At 49.3% G+C, this 17463-nt stretch overlaps 1 protein-coding gene across 1 annotated transcript in view; it reads left to right on the top strand.

The window, feature by feature from the left end:
- The first annotated feature begins 5011 nt into the window (after positions 1-5011).
- Positions 5012-17463, top strand: part of LOC117354435 (zinc finger protein 436-like) — a 124239-nt gene continuing 111787 nt past the window's right edge. Inside the window, exon 1 of the mRNA XM_033931969.1 lies at positions 5012-5360. Within this exon, the coding sequence (XP_033787860.1) occupies positions 5178-5360 (183 nt within the window). The 5' untranslated portion in view covers positions 5012-5177. The remainder of the gene's footprint in view (positions 5361-17463) is intronic.

The raw sequence follows: 17463 nt of genomic DNA, 5'->3' as shown, positions 1-17463 counted from the left end.
AACCGAACTACTCTGGATTTGTAAGAAAAACTGTACCCACCCTTGCCCAGTCTTCTCCAGGGATAACTCGATCCTCAGTGCTAAGGATCAAGAACGCAGCCTTGGAATCACACTAGATGGAATCGCTAACAAGTCATGTCTCACAGGTGTTGACCTCCTACCACCTGCATCAGCTTCGGAAAATTAATCCAACTGCTCTATGCCTACGTCTTATCACAAATGGACTATTGCAACGCACAACTACCTGGACTATCTGCAACTAACCTACAGAGATTGCAATGCGTGCAAAATGCAGCAGTTCGCCTACTGAAGAACCTAACCATTCGTGACCCCGTCGCTCCAGCTCTGTCTGCTGTACACTGGCTACCCCATCCAGAAATGTTGCACCTTTAAAGCTCTTACACTAGCTTTCAAATTCTTTGACAGAATGCTAGTTTTTTGCCATGAAGGATGAGACCAATCTATATCCCCAACCGACCCCCTCTGATCACAAGCCGAGAGAAGATTGTCCACCCCACCGGTACACACCCTCCTTCTGGAAAATGCCTGCAAACACACCTATTTGCACTTCCCATCCAAATTATGGAACACAATCCTGCCAACCATCAGATCACTGATAGGTCTACTAAACTTCAGGAAGGCGGTAAAGCTCACCTCTTTACCTGACTCTTTTAAAGACCCCCTAACCTCTAATTCTACCCCAGCAAAATTATACTACCTCACTGTATGTGCGCTCCCACTTGACTTGCACGCAGCCGATTCCAAATTACACTTCTTGTCTCCCTACTACATGTACCTTCACCAAGAGTGCCTTAAAATTGTCCTTTGCATTGAATGTATTTGCTCTATGCAATGAATGTACAGTATTGTATCTCTAGCTGCTATACTTATATTGTCTTATCGTTCGCCTGGTTACTGTGCTCATTCCCCTAAACATGTATTCAGTCCTACATGCAGTAGAGGAATTATCTCACTGATGCCGTTCATCCTTTCAATCGGTTGTTCTGTATATCTGCTATATGTGAATTTGTAACTTTGTTGCTATCCTTCCACTAAGTATATATGCCGACCCTAGATCTGAAAACAGTTTTCGTCCTGTTTTAAAGTTATGTGCCGGTTTGCGTTTATATCATTTTCATTAATAACATTGCCATGAAGTGTCGGTATTTTACTGTTTTGCATTTTAGGACAGCTCATCGATCACATATACTGACCAGTAATTTGAAAGTTTATACTAAAAGTGATTGTGCTGCTTTTTCTATCTGTGAATTTTTATATTTTGTTGTGTTAACCATTCTGATCATTTCTGTTATGTCTGCGGACAATTTACTGCACAAGATCAGCGAAAGAATCTGTCTAGCAGACTTCAAAGTGCATACAAGCATTATTTTGGCTTTAAAGTTGGCAACCAAGATAAAGCGTGGGCACCTCATGTGTGCTGCACTGTCTGCTATTCTGGATTAACACAGTAGTTGAATAGGAAATGGAAGAAGATGGCTTTCGCTGAACCCATGGTGTGGCGTGAACCAACAAATCATCACTCAGACTGTTATTTTTGCATGACAAAAATCGCTGGCTTCACAAAGAGGAATAAATAAAAAATTGTGTATCCTGATTGTCCGTCAGCAATTAAACACGTTCCTCATGACTCAGAGAATCCAGTTCCAATTCCTCCTTCCACATCTGCAGTACAATGTGTTGAAAGTTCAGATGAAGAATGTGCCTCTGTTGCTGTGAAGAAGTTGTATAAACCTGAAGTGGATGAAAAACAACCTTACCTGCTAACTCAAGAAGATCTTAATGATCTGGTTAGAGACTTGTCACTGTCAAAGGAGAAAGCAGAATTGTTGGGTTCAAGGCTGAAGCAATAGAATCTTTTAAGGCAGGACACCAAAATGTCTTTTTTTCCATGATCGCCACACCATCCTAGTTTCCTTTTACCAAATGGAAGGAAACAGTTGTTTCTATACTGATATTAATGGCCTCATGTGTGAACTGGAATATGAACATGTTTTTGAAAAATAGAGACTATTCATTGATTCAAGCAAAGCAAGCCTTAAAGCGGTACTTTTACACAATAGAAACCAGAAGCCATCTGTTCCTGTTGCTCATGCAATTGGGTTGAAGGAAATGTACGAGTTGATAGAGACACTTTTAAAACTCACACGCTATGCAGATCACCAGTGGAACCTCTGTGATGATCTCAAAGTTCTGTCACTCCTGGGTCTGCAATTGGGGTACCACCAAATACATGTGCTTCTTGTGTCTTTGGAACAGTTATGATGATGGCAACCACTATAGGCAGAAACAATGGCCAAACCGAGATGAATCCGTACCTGGCAGATACAATGTGAAGCACCTGCCATTAGTACATCGTGAGAAAATCTTTCTTCCAGGGTCTGCTGAAAAATGTTTTTTGGCGATGGACAGAAATGGTGATGCGTTTCAGCACCTAAGAAGTATGTTTGGTTTTGAGAAAAGTGAAGCCAAAAATCAAAGAAGGTGTTTCTGTTGGACCCCGAAATCCGTGAACTGATCCTTGATGATGCGTTCAAACAGAAGCTAAACCCAGCTGAATCAGCAGCATGGGAAGCATTCATGCTGGTTATTCAGAATTTTCTTGGTAATTACAGATCAGAGAATTATGCTGAGCTTGTGGAGAACATACTGACAGCTAATGAGTGCCAGAATGTAATTTAAAATGCACTTCTTACCTTCTCACCTCAACTTCTTCCCACCCAATCTTGGTGATGTCAGTGATGAGCATGGGGAAAGATTTCATCAAGATATCACGGTGATGGAAAGCTACCGTGACCATTTATTTTTTCCTCAAAACGGGACATTTACTAATTTTTGGGTAATGCATATAACTTATACATGCCATAGAGAAGGGGTAGAAGCGCCGCTGGTGCCTTGCGGCGCCCGGAAAATCCCCCTTCTATTACAATTGATCAGTTCTCGAGTCGTCTTCAGTTGGAGTCCATGACGCTGGGGAATCGCCCGCTAGTTCCGACGGCACAGAGTGACGCCATAATGGAAGCTTCAGGGCTAGAGATCACACTGAGCCTCACAGTACAAGATCCTCTCCCTATGCCACAGGCAACCAGCTCCCCACAGCGAGAAAACATGTCTGGAGAAGCAGAGCTTTCAAACAGAGAGGCTAGTTCAGCTGGGAGCCTGGAAGAGGATTCCCCGATGGACCTTTCAGGTCCAAAGAAGGTCCTGCGGTCAGAATGACTATGGGGCAGGAGCAGCAAGCCCACAATGTGGGAAAAGTGCAAGGTGAGATTCCTGAAACTAAATATGGAAGTGTATTACTCGTGCTGCCCTTCTGATTGTGCATCCAATATTTCTTTCTTTCTGCCTCCTGCATGCTTCCTCTCCTCCAGACCTCATTCCATTCCCAAACCAACATCGCTCTCTGTCCCTCCATGAGTCCAACTTTTTCTTCTTGTCTCCCTGCCTGCCCCCTGCCACCCAACACACTCAATTCCCTCCCCCAACTTTTTCTTCCTCTCTCCCTGCCTGCCCCCTAACACACTCTATTTCCTCCCCCAACTTCCTCTCTCCTTGCCTGACCTCGCTGCCGATTTCTCCCTGCTTCCTTGCTGCAGCCGGGACAGGCCAGGCACGTGGCCCACAAGCCTTCCCCTGACATGAGGTGCCCATGCTTTATCTTGGTCTCCAACTTTAAAGCCAAAATAATGCTTGTATGCCAGCGGTCTCAAACACGCGGCCCGCAGGCCACATGTGGCTCTCCAAGTTTTATTTGCGGCCCGCGGTCTGGACTGGATCATTCCCTTCCTTTTGGAGCAGCAGCAGGTCTGGCCGGTTCGTTCCGTTCAAAGCCACGGGTTGGAGGCTCCTTGCGCTATTCACTCCTGCATCGGAAGCCTCTCTGACATCACAACATCAGAGAGGCTTCAGACGCAGGTGCGGATCTCGCAAGGAACCCCCACCCGCGGCTTTGAATGGAATGAGCTGGCCGGACACGCTGCTGCTCCAGTGGCGTACCAAGGGGGGGGGCGGTCCGCATAGCTGGTCACCCTCCACTGTTCTTCCTAGAGTGCGGCTCGCGGCTCGTCTAGAGCAGGGGTGCCCAACTGCTTCCCTTCCCTTCTCACCGCTGCCATCGGGGAACAGGCCGGCACCATGCTCTTTGATCTCCCTGCTTCTCTCGCCGCCTGACCTCAATTCTGACGTCGAGAGGACGTTCTGGCTAGCCAATCGCTGCCTGGCTGCCCGGAACGTCCTTTCCAACGTTAGAATTGACGTCGGGCGGCGAGAGTTGGTCAGCCCTGTGGAGTTCTCGGCCTGTTCCCGATGGCGGCAGCAGCAGCCTATTCCCTGGCGGCAGTGGCATGGGGGAGAGCAGGAAGGAAGAAAGAAAGAAGGGGGGGCAGGGAGCCAGAAGGAAAAAAGAAAGAAGGGGGGGACAGGGAGCCAGAAGGAAAAAAGAAAGAAAGGGGGGGGGACAAGAAGCCAGAAACAAAGCAAAAAAATGGGACAAGGAATCAGAGAAAGACAGACATAGAAAAGGAAAGAAAAAGTTGGGGGAGGGAATGAGGTCTGGACCCCGAAATGTCCTGTGGGACACAGTTCATACTGGCAATATTGTGCCGATATGGCAAACTGTCAAAAAAAATCAGTAAGGTTGTATCTCAGGAGACCTGCTGGCTGAATTTCAATTACAGATCAGCGTCATTAAATTAACTAAGAATTCTTCTTAAGTCCTCAGTAGCAAAGAAAAACTTTTTGCTGTTGTTGACAAGCGTGACTACCATGAGCAGTTGTCTACCTTTGTTATGGGTACAGCTTGCTCGAGTCCAGCGTCATCGCTCATCCGCATCGAGGCGCTTTTCACGTGCTTTACTTCTCGAATGACCAAAGCTTTCGGGGGTCGAACGTTCAACCCACGTGACTTTATACTTACAAAACTAGACAGCCCTGACTCCAGGGGAGTCACAGCGCACCCGGCGACGTATTAGAGGCGGATCTCTCCTGAACTTCCACGTTTCTCCCCCCCCCCCGCTCCTCCCCTCCTCTCGACTCAGCGCTCCTAATAATTAAATATCGCCACCTCAACTTGTTCCGGACGGAAAGTTTACTTTAAAGATTATATATAATTAAAAAAAAAAAAACCCCACAAAAAAAAAAAAGAGTGAAACCGAGTTGCCATGGTGAGGGGCAGAGGCCGGAGGCGGGCAGGAAGGAGGAGACTGACGGTTGAGGCTCGGGAAGGCGGCAGCGGCAGCAGCAGGACTCCGCATTCGCTCCCTCCGCCGTCAGCTGCGTCTCCTCGCGGCCCGATGGCGTCTCGCGAGCTGGACTGCGACATGTCGGCCGTTGGTCTCAAGAAGGTAAGGTGCGAGGCCGTTTGCCGCTCAGTCGCTTCCTCGGCTGCCCTTTATGTGTCGTCACCGCCTTTTTTTTTTTTTCATTCCGCGCGCGTTGTTGCTTTTTTACTGTGGTGTATTCGGAGGGGGTTAATCCTCCTGCTGTTGGCCTCGTTCTGTCGACAAATTGGTGCCTCTTAGGTCCCGGGTGAGATGCGCGAGGCTGGCGGGGTAGATTGGGGTGGAATTAGCTCCTGATTGGAGGCTTAGGTTAGGTTACTTTTGTTGGGGAGGGGGATAATTTTTTTTTTTTTTTCCCCTGTGGAATTACGTCCTAGATGAGCACATGGTTGGCGGTAAAAGTGCAAAAAGATATAATTTAACTCTTGACCCTGAAATTTTTATGCGCGGCGCTCCTTTTCGGTCGAAAGCGATCCACACTCCCTGGCTTAATGGCGCCGCTGGAAAAGGGAGGCTTATTCTGAGAGCGTCTGAATTGTTGCCGAAAGAGCAGGGTGACCTTTTTTTTCTCCCCCTCCTTTTAATTTTATCGAATTTGGGGCATATGGTAAAAGAACAACAGAGAGACCCTGAGTAATTTTGTGTGACCTAAAAAGGGGGGGGGGGGGAAGTAAACGTTTTTTTTTTTTTTTTGTTTCACGAGCTCAGCTATGCTTGTGAAAACGGATTGCAAGTGGGAATGGAAAGAGTTTGTCTTACTGTGTTGGTATCTCATTTTCCCATTGGAATTACGTCCTAGGTGAGCACATGGTTGACGGTAAAAGTGCAAAAGAGATAATTCAGCCCTGCCCTGAACAATACAGTCTAATTGTTTTTTATGTGCTGCGCTCCTTTTCAGGCGAAAGCGATCCTCACTCCCTGCCTTAATGGCGCCGCTGGAAAAGGGAGGCTTATTCTGAGCGACATTAGCGTTGGAATTGTACTGAAAGGGCAGGGTGACCTCCTTTTCATGTTATCGAATTTGGGGGATATGGTAAAAGAACAGCAGAGAGACCCTGACCAATTTTGCGCGACATAAAAGGGGGAAAATGTAAACGTTTTTTTTTAGTTTTCACCAGCTCAGCTATGCTATGCTTGTGAAAACGGATTGCAAGTGGGAATGGAAAGAGTTTGCCTTGCTGTGTTGGTATCTAAGGGTAAACTGCATACAAGCGTTTATAAATTCTCTAGCAAAAGTTTCTTACATTTTGTGCATTATTATATATGCAAGAATGCCACATCTTATTGAAGGAAGTAATTTTTTTTTTTAGGATGTTGTTTAAATCTGTAACATTACTAATCTGTAACATTTCTAATAATTGTAAACCGCATAGAATTTCACGGTCCTGCGGTATATAAACTGTTATTATTAAATAGGCTATCTGAAAATTGCCTACCCAAAGTTGAATTTGGGAGGTTTTATGCCGTAGCAGCACCAATTTTTCCTAAATGACCTGCAAGTGCTGGATTTAATGCATTTTAACTTAAGCCAGAGAATCCAGCTTTAGTCCATCTTAGTGGAACTGGACCTGCCGCTTTCATCCATCTTCCTATTTTAGTAAAGCTGAATTTTAGAACCATTGGTCTAACTCAGTAAAGCTGTTCTTATGTTTAATTAATGGATTAATTGGAATTAATTGGACTCTGTGGCCTAACTAATATGTAACAAAAAGAAAGTTAAAAGAAAAAAATTGTCTGGCCCATGTATACAGTGATATTTCGGCTTCCTAACAGAAAATGTTGGTTTAGCAAGATTCTTGAAGGATGTGTTGACAGCTTATTTATTTGGATTTGTTAACCACCTTTATAAAGATTCACCCAAGATGGTGTACAGTGTTCAACATAAAAACTTACAAATTTGTTAACAGCATAAAAGTAGTAAGGTCAAATGTAAAATACTGTATATACTCAAATATTGAAAGAGGGATGGCTATAGCCCCCTGCCCAACAAAAGGTACCCCAAATCAAGATTTGTACAAATATATGCATTTTCAATTCAAAAATATTTATTCACTATTCATTAAAAACCAATTAATTACATATGCAGCCTTTCCATAAAGTTCCCATATAATTTGTATAAGGTGGTCTTACAGCTTCAAATCACATTCTCCTGTGCAGAGTTCTCAGCGTATTCAAAATTTGACCTTTTTATATAATATGTTAATTAGCTGACATTCTCTTAGCGTTGCACATTTGATCAAAGCAGTTGCATTCTATATAAGGCATCCTGTATGACTTGTTCTATATGATACATGGTAGAAGGCAGGAAAAGGTTACAGGGCTATTACTGAAAACATGCTTTTACAGACAAAGCCTGCATGTCCTCATATGCAATATATCTGAAATACACAGGCAAAGAAATCGCGCAACCCAAATATGCATACAGAGAGAGGGTTTTTTTTTCACAGTCCATTCTAAAAGTTGAACAAACCATATATTCTTTATAATACCGTCTAAATGTTACCCATAATATTTCTAAATTCACACACTTACAAGCACTCATTCTTGGGATCCCAACACAACCACACACAATATAATTCTATATACCTATAAAAAGAAAATATCAAAAGGATTCTTTAACTCTTAAATCTAACTAAATACATTATACTAGCAAAGAGGGAAAAGATAAAAGGCAAAGTCAAGAAATTGAGTCTTGGCTCACATTCCAGGGCTAAAATAGGAAATAAGGGGGAGCAGACAGTCTTTTAGGTAAAACAGTCTTAAACTTTACCTCTATAGATTTCAACTACATGTATTTCTAATTCAAATTTATTACCTGAGTTTTATTACTGATTCAGCCAGATTCACATTTTTATATTGGTTCTGTTTCTCACCCTTGTTGAAAATGCTTCTATAGCTTTTCAGTGATTTTGGTTACTCTGGCAAGTTGGACCGAGTGACCCCTGATGCAGGCGTTCCTCAGACACTGAAACACAGTGCTGTGTCGGGTCCACAGCTTCTGCTTGTGTCCTTTTATGAAATAAACAAGTTGGTTTTACATTAGTGTTCTTCAGTGGAGTGCTCATTGATGGTTCCCACTTCCTTTTGTACTGTTTTATACTCCTGGGTTCTCTGTCCTTTTGGACTTTTTGGTGTTTACTCACCCTTGTTGCCCATTCACAATTTTCGAGCCATTTGCTGATTGCATCTATTCTTGCATATGAAAATATCTACGTTCTCCTTTAATATGTTTGCATATGCCAACACATTGCTCCTTGCACACTGTCCAACCTAGAAAGGTTTGCTCGCCTTTCTTATTATGCACTCCTCAATATAAACCAAGATTTTTGGGCCAAAAAATTGGGGATCTTGGTTTATATTTGAGTCTTGATCTTTCTTGCTTCCTCCATCCCTCATTCTCTCTGTTTCTCAGAAGATTACATCCCCCCAACTAACCAGCACTTCTGTGCCTGACCCGCCTGACTGGCACTTCAGTGCTACCACCTCCCTACCCGCTAATGTGCACTTCTGTTTCTGCCTCGCCTGACTAATGACATAATGACACAGCAGAGGGAAGCTCCTGGTGGGCAGGCCGTAAGAAGCCTGTTTATCGTGCTGCCAAGCCTGGCCACTGCTGCTGCTACTTTAGGAGGCCCGAAGGGGGGTGGGGTGCGGCCTGGAGGGAGGGTGAGATGGAAAGCTGCTGCAGGGGGATGGGAGGAAGGGATGAAAAGCTGCAGCACTGGGATAGGAGGGATGGAAAGCTGCTGCACACGGGGGGGGGGGGAGAGAATTGGTGGGATGAAGAAGAGGAAGGGAGAGAGGCAACAGAAATAGGAATGAGAGGGAGATATCCTGCATTTAGTGGAGGAGAGGGAGACATGCATGGACCTAACAGAGGAGAAAAATCTTTTTTTTGTTTTGTTTACACTATAGCTCCTGCATGGAGCTTCTAGTGGGTAAAGAGGCTAACCAAAGCCAGGACGTTTGAAAAAAAGATGCCCTATTGGGTAGGAAAAGTGAATCGAATTGAAAAATCAATTCAATAGGCCGAATGAAATCGAAAAATATTTCCCTGAATCGGGCAGCACTAATGCAGATGGTTTGCAGAGACAGGCCGGGTACCAAGCTCGTGCGGACGGGGACAGATTTTTTCCCCATGTCATTCATTAGTGTGGATAACATGCAGAAGGATCTAATGAAGCTTGAAGAATGGTCTGAAATTTGGCAGCTAAGATTTAATGCTAAGAAATGCAAGGTCATGCATTTGGGCTGCAAAAACCTTAGGGAACAGTACAATTTAGGAGGTGAAGAACTTTGTGCACGAAAGAGGAGCGGGACTTGGGTGTGATAGTATGTGATGATCTAAAGGTCACCAAATAGGTTAAAAAGACAACGGCAAAAGCTAGAGAAATGCAAGGGTGCATAGGTAGTAGGAGGTATTGATGCAGGGCAAGTGGCAGTAGAGAAGAGGAGGGGACAGAGGCAGAGGAGAATGAGGGGCAGCGGCGAGAGGTAGCTCTGTCCACTCCTCTGATGTCAGAAGAACTCTGATCCGGAGCTCTGCTTTAAAAGTCTGCTTGCGAGGCTTCTACATCCGGGTTCCGTTGATGATGTCACCCATATGTGAGAATATCTGCCTGCTGTCCCTGGATACACCTGTTACAGTAAGTAACTGCTTTAAAAGGGGAGGGGCCAATGGCAATTTAATCTAGTGTGCCCTGAGAGCAGAGCAAGCAGCAGGAGAGAGTCGGGAGGCAGGAGAGAAGTACAGAAGAGGGGACAGAGGCACAGGAGAGTGAGGGGCAGTGGCGAGAGGTAGCTCCGCCCACCCTTCCGTCAGAAGAACTTGGATCCGGAGCTCTGCTTTAAAAGGGGAGGGGCTAACGGCACGCATTAAAGGCGCTCGCCCTAGCGAGAGCGTCTTTGCGAAGGGCCTTAAGAAGGGACGACTCGCAACAAGAAGAGCAGAAAGCAACCACAGCAGACATAGAGGACACACAAGGAAACGAGGCTAGCAGGGTGAGGGACCTCGCAGTAACACCAAGAACGCTACATAAGGAACCAGGGAGAAGCCATTTCAGACTGCAGACCGGCAAGTGGACAGCAATGGAAGCAGCAGACAGAAGCAGGATGTTGAGCTACCCAGTTTTCTGCACCGTTTGCCATATATATGACTACCTCCCCTCTGGGAGGCGGTCTTATGTATGCACTCGATGCGAGGAACTGGAGGACCTGAAGAAACAAGTTAAATTCCTGGAAAGCAGAATACTGGAACTAGAAGCACTTCTAGCAGTGGAGGTGAACAGAGAGGCAGAAAACTTCAAGACAGAGGAAACCATTGAGGAAGAAGTCCGGGAGTTAGAGAAGTTCATCGATGAGGCATACAGGGAGGCCATGGAAAATCACCAGCAATAGTGGAACTGCCAAGATACACCTACAGTGAGTGAGGACAACCTTGAGGACAACCACAAGGAAGAAATGGATGACACAACAGCGACACCTGGAAACAGCGAAGGGAACCCATAGGAAGACGAGTTCGGTGCAAGCCAACACCAGGTTGAGAGAAGATGGAAGTGCACAGAGGACATGGACCTATGGCTGGAGAGATGGACATATACCAGGTTCACAGACCTACGCTGGAGAGACAAGAGAGGACAGTGATCGTTGTGGGGGGACTTCATCATCAGATAAGTTGACAGCCACATAGCAGGAGGAAGACAGGATCGGCTGGTGACCTGCCTACTGGGAGCCAAGATGGAAGATCTAGTGAGTCACATCGACAGCGTGGAAGAGGAAGATACGGCGGGGTGATCCATGTGGGGACAAACAACGTGAGCAACAGGAACTACAGCAGGGAAGTACTGAAGGTCCAGTTCTGGATGCTAGGAAGGAAGCTGAAGACCAGAGCGCCGAGGGTAGCGTTCTCAGAGATCCTGCCGGTACTCAGGGCTGATGAGAAGAGGCAGATGGAGCTGCAAACAGTCAACGCATGGATGAGGCGCTAGTGTGAGGAACAAGGATTCCACTTTGTATGCAACTGGACAACGGGGGGAAGAGCAAGTTATTCAGGAAGGATGGACTCCACCTCAGCGGAGATGGAACGAGGCTACTTGCAAGCAACATCAAGAGAGAAATTGAGAAGTTTTTAAACTAGGAAGAAGGGGAAAGCCGACAGTTGACCGAGAGTCAATGGTTTGGGAACTGGTATACCTAGAGGATACCATGCAGGAAGACAGCGGGGAAGACTTTTTCTTGCGATCCGGGGGCTCCCGGATCGCCGCAACCGCGAAGCCTGATTGGCTGCGGCCGCCTGGATGTCCCGGCCCATTACGGGCTTTAAAAAGTGCACCGGGTGCGAGCGTCTTTTATCTCTCACAGACCCGGATCGCTGGTGCATCCTTTGTCTGGGGGCTGACCATCCAACGGAAACTTGCCCCCGGTGTGCAACTTTTCAACAGCGGGCGCTCCGCCGGGCCCGCATGGCAGAGCTATTTGCTACCGATCAACCCTCGGCCTCGAGATCGGCCCCGGCCTCGATCTCGGCCTCGAGTACATCGGCCCCGCCTCGGGACTCGACTTCGAAGACCTCGAGCTCTCATAAGTCCTCTGCCCCGGGTAAGTCCCCTCTTCCTTCCTCAGATTCCACATCGTCAAAGAAGCCAACCTCGGGGACAATGGCCGCACAGAGTGGAAACTCCTTACCCACGGCCCCGGTAAAAACTCCGAAGACCTCGGGACGTGCCTCCACCCCTCGGGAATGCTCCGAAGCGAGATCACCCCCGGTGGAGAGCACAGCGGCCTTGGACATGCCATCGATGCTGTCCGTGCCAGTATTCCAGGACCTGCTCCGAGCGATGATTACAACGGAGCTATCCGCTGCCATGGCTCACCTTCAACCGACCTCGACCTCGAATGCGCCGGACCAGCCTGAGCAACGCGCCGAGACCCCTCGAGGAAAACCGCGCCGTTCTCATCGCCTCTCCTCTTCATCGGATTCCTCCCCGAAGCATTCGAGGCATTCAAAACGAAAATCGAGACCCCTCTCTAAGAAAGCCCGGAGTTCCCCTCCGGTACGAGGGCGCACCCCCTCGACTCGATCGGAGGGCGCTAAGGGTCACCGAGCTGTCTCTTACCAACCCACAGCTCCTATTGACTCCCCCTCGGTCCGGAGCTCTGGCCCGAGGCCCTAGGCTTTCGCCGAGGGAGTTCGGGGAGGGATCCCCAACCAGGCACCGGTCGGTCCCCAGAACCCCGGCGTCGTCCCCGAGGGGCTCCTCTAGACGACGCAGGTCCTCGACCCCGGAGCGCTTTCACAGCGCGTCTCCGGTATCGGACCGAGGATCCGAGCGAGAGCCCCGCTATTCGAGGGAGGCTTCTCCTTCATTCTCAGCCAAACGGCGGTCTCGGTCACCGTCCCCGCAAGGGGCCACGGGACCCCATCGACCATCCTTCACGAGGTTTGTCCAGGACATGGGTCATGCCCTTGACTTGGACCTACAATCTGACTCAAGGTACTCCAAGGAATACCTGGCGGAGCTGGATATGCCTTCCCCGCCCCGAGAGTCCCTCCGGCTACCACTGAACCCGGTACTCGGGCAGACCCTTATCAGGAACCTCGAGACTCCTTACATGGTGACGGCGGTCCCATCCAAAATGGAGTCTAAGTACCGGACGGTACCTCACCCGGGGTTTGAGCAACCACAGCTGTCCCACCAATCCCTGCTGGTGGAATCATCTCTAAAAAAAGCTCACCCCTCGAGGGTGTCCGCGGCGGTCGCCCCTGGACGCAAAGGCCGGACACTGGACAAATTCGGACGCCGGTTGTACCAGGACTCTTATGATGACCGCCAGAGTCCTGAACTACACCTTCACTTTTTCCTCCTACCTGAAGCACCTCATTGGGCGGCTCGCCTCCTTCTCGGAGAGCTTACCCACCCCTCGCCAGACAGAGTTCAGCCTCCTCCTCGAGGATTTTTCCAACCTCAGGCTACACTTGTTCCACGCCGCTTACGATGGCTTCGAACTATCTTCCAGGGTCGCAGCCTTCGCGGTGGCCATGCGCCGGCTGGCATGGCTACGACTCGTCGATATGGACCCCAACCTGCAAGATCGACTAGCCAACCTCCCCTGCGTCTGGAAGGAACTCTTTGACGACGCCATCGAAGCTGCTACGAAACGGCTGTCTGAACACGAACGCTCATTCGCGTCTCTTGTCCGACAGAAGCCTAAACCACAGACCTCTCGCCCCTTCCGGGGATTACCTCGATGCTACCCCCAGAAGTCCACACCGGCCTTTTCAAGACCACCGCCGCGACGCCCCCAGGCTCACTCTAGGGCTCCACCAAAGTCACAGCCCACGGCGTCGGCGAAGCCATCTCCGTCCTTTTGACGGAATGAGCGGACGGGCGCGGGCCCCCTCCGCACCTCCACCAAGCCCCCTCCCCATCGGGGGCCGCCTTCAAGCCTACTACTCTCACTGGAAAGCCATCACGTCGGACTCATGGGTCCTTGGCGTGATCTCATCAGGGTACTCGCTCAACTTTCGGGAGGTACCCCCCGACAGCCCACCGAGTGCGTGTCCTCCAAACCGAGCGCAGTTGCCCCTCCTCCTCTCCGAGGCACAGGACCTCCTCCGCCTGCGGGCGGTGGAGCCGGTCCCCCAAAATCAAAGGGGCCAAGGATTTTACTCCCGCTACTTCCTGGTACCGAAGAAGACGGGAGACCTGCGCCCGATCCTGAACTTAAGGCGCCTGAACAAGTTTCTGGTACGGGAAAAGTTTTGGATGCTTTCCCTTCCGATCCTTTACCCCTTAATCAGCGAAGGCGATTGGCTCTGCTCCCTCGATCTGAAGGAAGCCTACACCCATGTTCCGGTGCACCCTGCTTGCCGCAGGTTCCTGCGCTTTCAGGTGGGGGACCTCCACCTGCAATATCGGGTCCTCCCCTTCGGCCTGTCCTCGTCCCCCCGAATCTTCACGAAGTGCCTCGTAGTAGTCGCGGCTACCTTGCGCTCCCAGGGTCAGCAGGTATTCCCCTACCTGGACGATTGGTTGATCAAAGCCTCGACCAGGGAGGGGGTTATCTCAGCGACCCAACAGACTATTACTGCGCTTCAGTGTCTGGGGTTCGAGATAAACTTCCCAAAATCCCAGCTATGCCCCTCTCAGTCCTTACAATTCATCGGAGCCGTGCTGGACACGGTCCGTCTGCATTCCTTCCTCCCTCCTCAGCGTCGGGAGGCGTTGGTAAATCTGAGCGGACAAGTCTCGAGATCGACTACCGTCTTGGCACGACAGATAATGACGCTCCTCTGCCATATGGCCTCCACAGTCCATGTTACCCCGCTTGCCCGCCTCCATCTGCGGTTACCACAGTGGACCTTGGCATCACAATAGCGACAGGATCGGGACCCGATCTACCGCCACGTGACAGTGACTCCTTCCTTGCAAAGATCGCTCCGTTGGTGGGCCGACTCTTCGAATCTTTCCAAGGGTTTGCTCTTTCTCGCCCCGCCACACCACAAGGTCCTAACCACGGACTCGTCGGAGTACGCTTGGGGGGCTCATGTAGACGGTCTACACACGCAAGGCCTAAGGACCACAGAGGACCGTCACTGCCACATCAACGTGCTGGAGCTTCGGGCCATTTACCTCACCGCGGTGGCTTTTCAGCATCTGCTTCACGACCGGGTGGTTCTCATCCGCACGGACAACCAGGTGGCGATGTACTACGTAAACAAGCAAGGAGGGACGGGGTCTTGGCCCCTCTGCCAGGAGGCCTTACGGCTCTGGGAGTGGGCGGTCTCCCAAAACATCTCCCTTCGAGCGGTTTACATCCAAGGGGAACAAAACTGCCTGGCGGACAGGCTCAGCCGCCTCCTCCAGCCTCACGAGTGGTCCCTGCACTCTCAGGTGCTGCGACAGGTGTTTGACACGTGGGGGACTCCCCAGATAGACCTGTTCGCCTCCCCGACAATCAAAAACTGCTTCTCTTCTGTTCAAGGATATACTCCCCGGACCGTCTCGAGGCCGATGCCTTCCTCCTAGATTGGGAGGGAAAGTTCCTCTATGCGTTCCCGCCGTTTCCTCTGATTCCGAGGACGCTGGTCCATCTAAAATCTCTGAGGGCCACTCTGATCCTGATCGCTCCTCGATGGCCCCGCCAGCCTTGGTTCTCCCTGCTACTTCAACTCAGTGTCAGGGAACCTCTACTTCTGCCTGTCTTTCCCTCTCTACTATCTCAGAGTCGGGGTTCACTGTTACATCCCAATCTTCAGTCTCTTCATCTGACTGCTTGATTTCTTTCCCCTTGACTTCCTTCCCTGTATCTCAGTCGGTCAGGGAAGTGTTGGAGGCCTCTCGGAAGGTCTTGACTAGACTCTGCTATTCTCAGAAGTGGACTAGATTCTCGTCCTGGTGCTCCTCTCACCGCCAGGTCCCGGTGTCGGTCCCTGTGTCCTTTGTTCTGGAGTATTTACTCCATTTATCTCACTCTGGCCTGAAGACCAATTCCATTCGAGTCCATCTCAGCGCCACGCTGCCTTTCATCAGCCCCTGGAAGGGAAGGCTCTTTCACTCCATCCCTTAGTTTCCTGTTTCATGAAGGGGCTCCTGAATGTTCATCCTCCCCTCAAACCGCCTCCGGTGGTTTGGGATCTCAATGTGATTCTAGCTCAACTGATGAAACCTCCATTTGAGCCTATGGATAAGTGTCATCTTAAGTTTCTCACTTGGAAAGTGATCTTCCTATTTGCCCTCACTTCTGCTCGGAGGGTTAGTGAGCTGCAGGCCTTGGTGGCGGACCCACCTTTCATGGTATTCCCCCATGACAAGGTGGTCCTCCGCACTCACCCTAAGTTTTTGCCTAAGGTGGTGTCTGATTTTCATCTGAACCAGTCCATTGTCCTACCTGTGTTCTTCCCCAAGCCCCACTCTCATCCCGGAGAGGTGGCGCTTCACACTCTCGACTGCAAGCGGGCGTTGGCTTTCTACCTCCAACGCACCCAGTCTCATTGGACGGCCCCCCAGTTGTTTTTGTCCTTCGACCCTAACAGGTTGGGGCACCCAGTTTCCAAGCGCACCCTGTCCAACTGGTTAGCTGCTTGTATTTCCTTCTGCTACTCTCAGGCTGGTCTCGCGCTGCACGGTTGAGTTACGGGACATAAGGTCCGAGCGATGGCAGCTTCGATAGCTTTCCTCAGATCCACGCCTATCGAGGATATCTGCAAGGCTGCCACGTGGTCTTTGGTTCATACTTTCACCTCACACTACTGCCTGGATACACTGTCCAGGAGCGATGGCCGGTTTGGCCAATCGGTCTTACGTAACCTATTTTCTTAAATTGCCAACCTCCCTCCATCCCTTATCAGTTAGCTTGGAGGTCACCCACATGTGAGAATATCATGCCTGCTTGTTCTGGGATAAAGCACAGTTACTTACCGTAACAGGTGTTATCCAGGGACAGCAGGCATATATTCTCACAACCCGCCCACCTCCCCGGGGTTGGCTTCTTTGCTAGATATGTGAACTGAAGACCACGAGGAGGGGATGTGCCCTCTAGTGGAGCAGGAGGCACACATGCGTGGTGCAGCCAGCAAGCTTGAATCTTCAATCAAGTTTGCTTGAAATGCTGTCCGCATCGGGGCTCCTTAGATGACATCACCCACATGTGAGAATATATGCCTGCTGTCCCTGGATAACACCTGTTACGGTAAGTAACTGTGCTATACCGCGTATCAACAAGGGATCCAAGAGGAAAAAGAACAAGGAACCGGCGTGGCTCACTGTAGCGGTGAAGGAAGCAATCGGGGACAAGAAGACTTCGTTTAAGGAATGGATAATGTCAAAAATGGACAAAAACTGGAAAAAGCACAAACACCACCAAAGCAGGTGCTATAAGATGGTAAGGGGCCAAAAGAGACTACAAGGAGAAAATAGCTAAGGAGGCAAAAAACTTCAAGCCATTCTTTCGATATATTAAGGGGAAACGACCCGCGATGGAAGCGCTGGGGCCATTGGATGACCATGGAATAAAGGGAGTGTCAAGGAGGACAAAGCCATTGCCAACAAAGTGAACACATTTTTTTTGCATCTGTATTTACTGAAGAGGATATACACAACATACCCATCAGGCTGTACGCAGGAAACGAAGACGGGAAACTGACAGGGTTGACGGTCAGTCTAGA

Source organism: Geotrypetes seraphini, chromosome 2 (assembly GCF_902459505.1).
Source record: "Geotrypetes seraphini chromosome 2, aGeoSer1.1, whole genome shotgun sequence".
In the NCBI taxonomy this organism is placed as follows: domain Eukaryota; kingdom Metazoa; phylum Chordata; class Amphibia; order Gymnophiona; family Dermophiidae; genus Geotrypetes; species Geotrypetes seraphini.
Note: the sequence above shows the minus strand (reverse complement) of the source record. Positions and strands in the feature narration are given on the sequence as shown.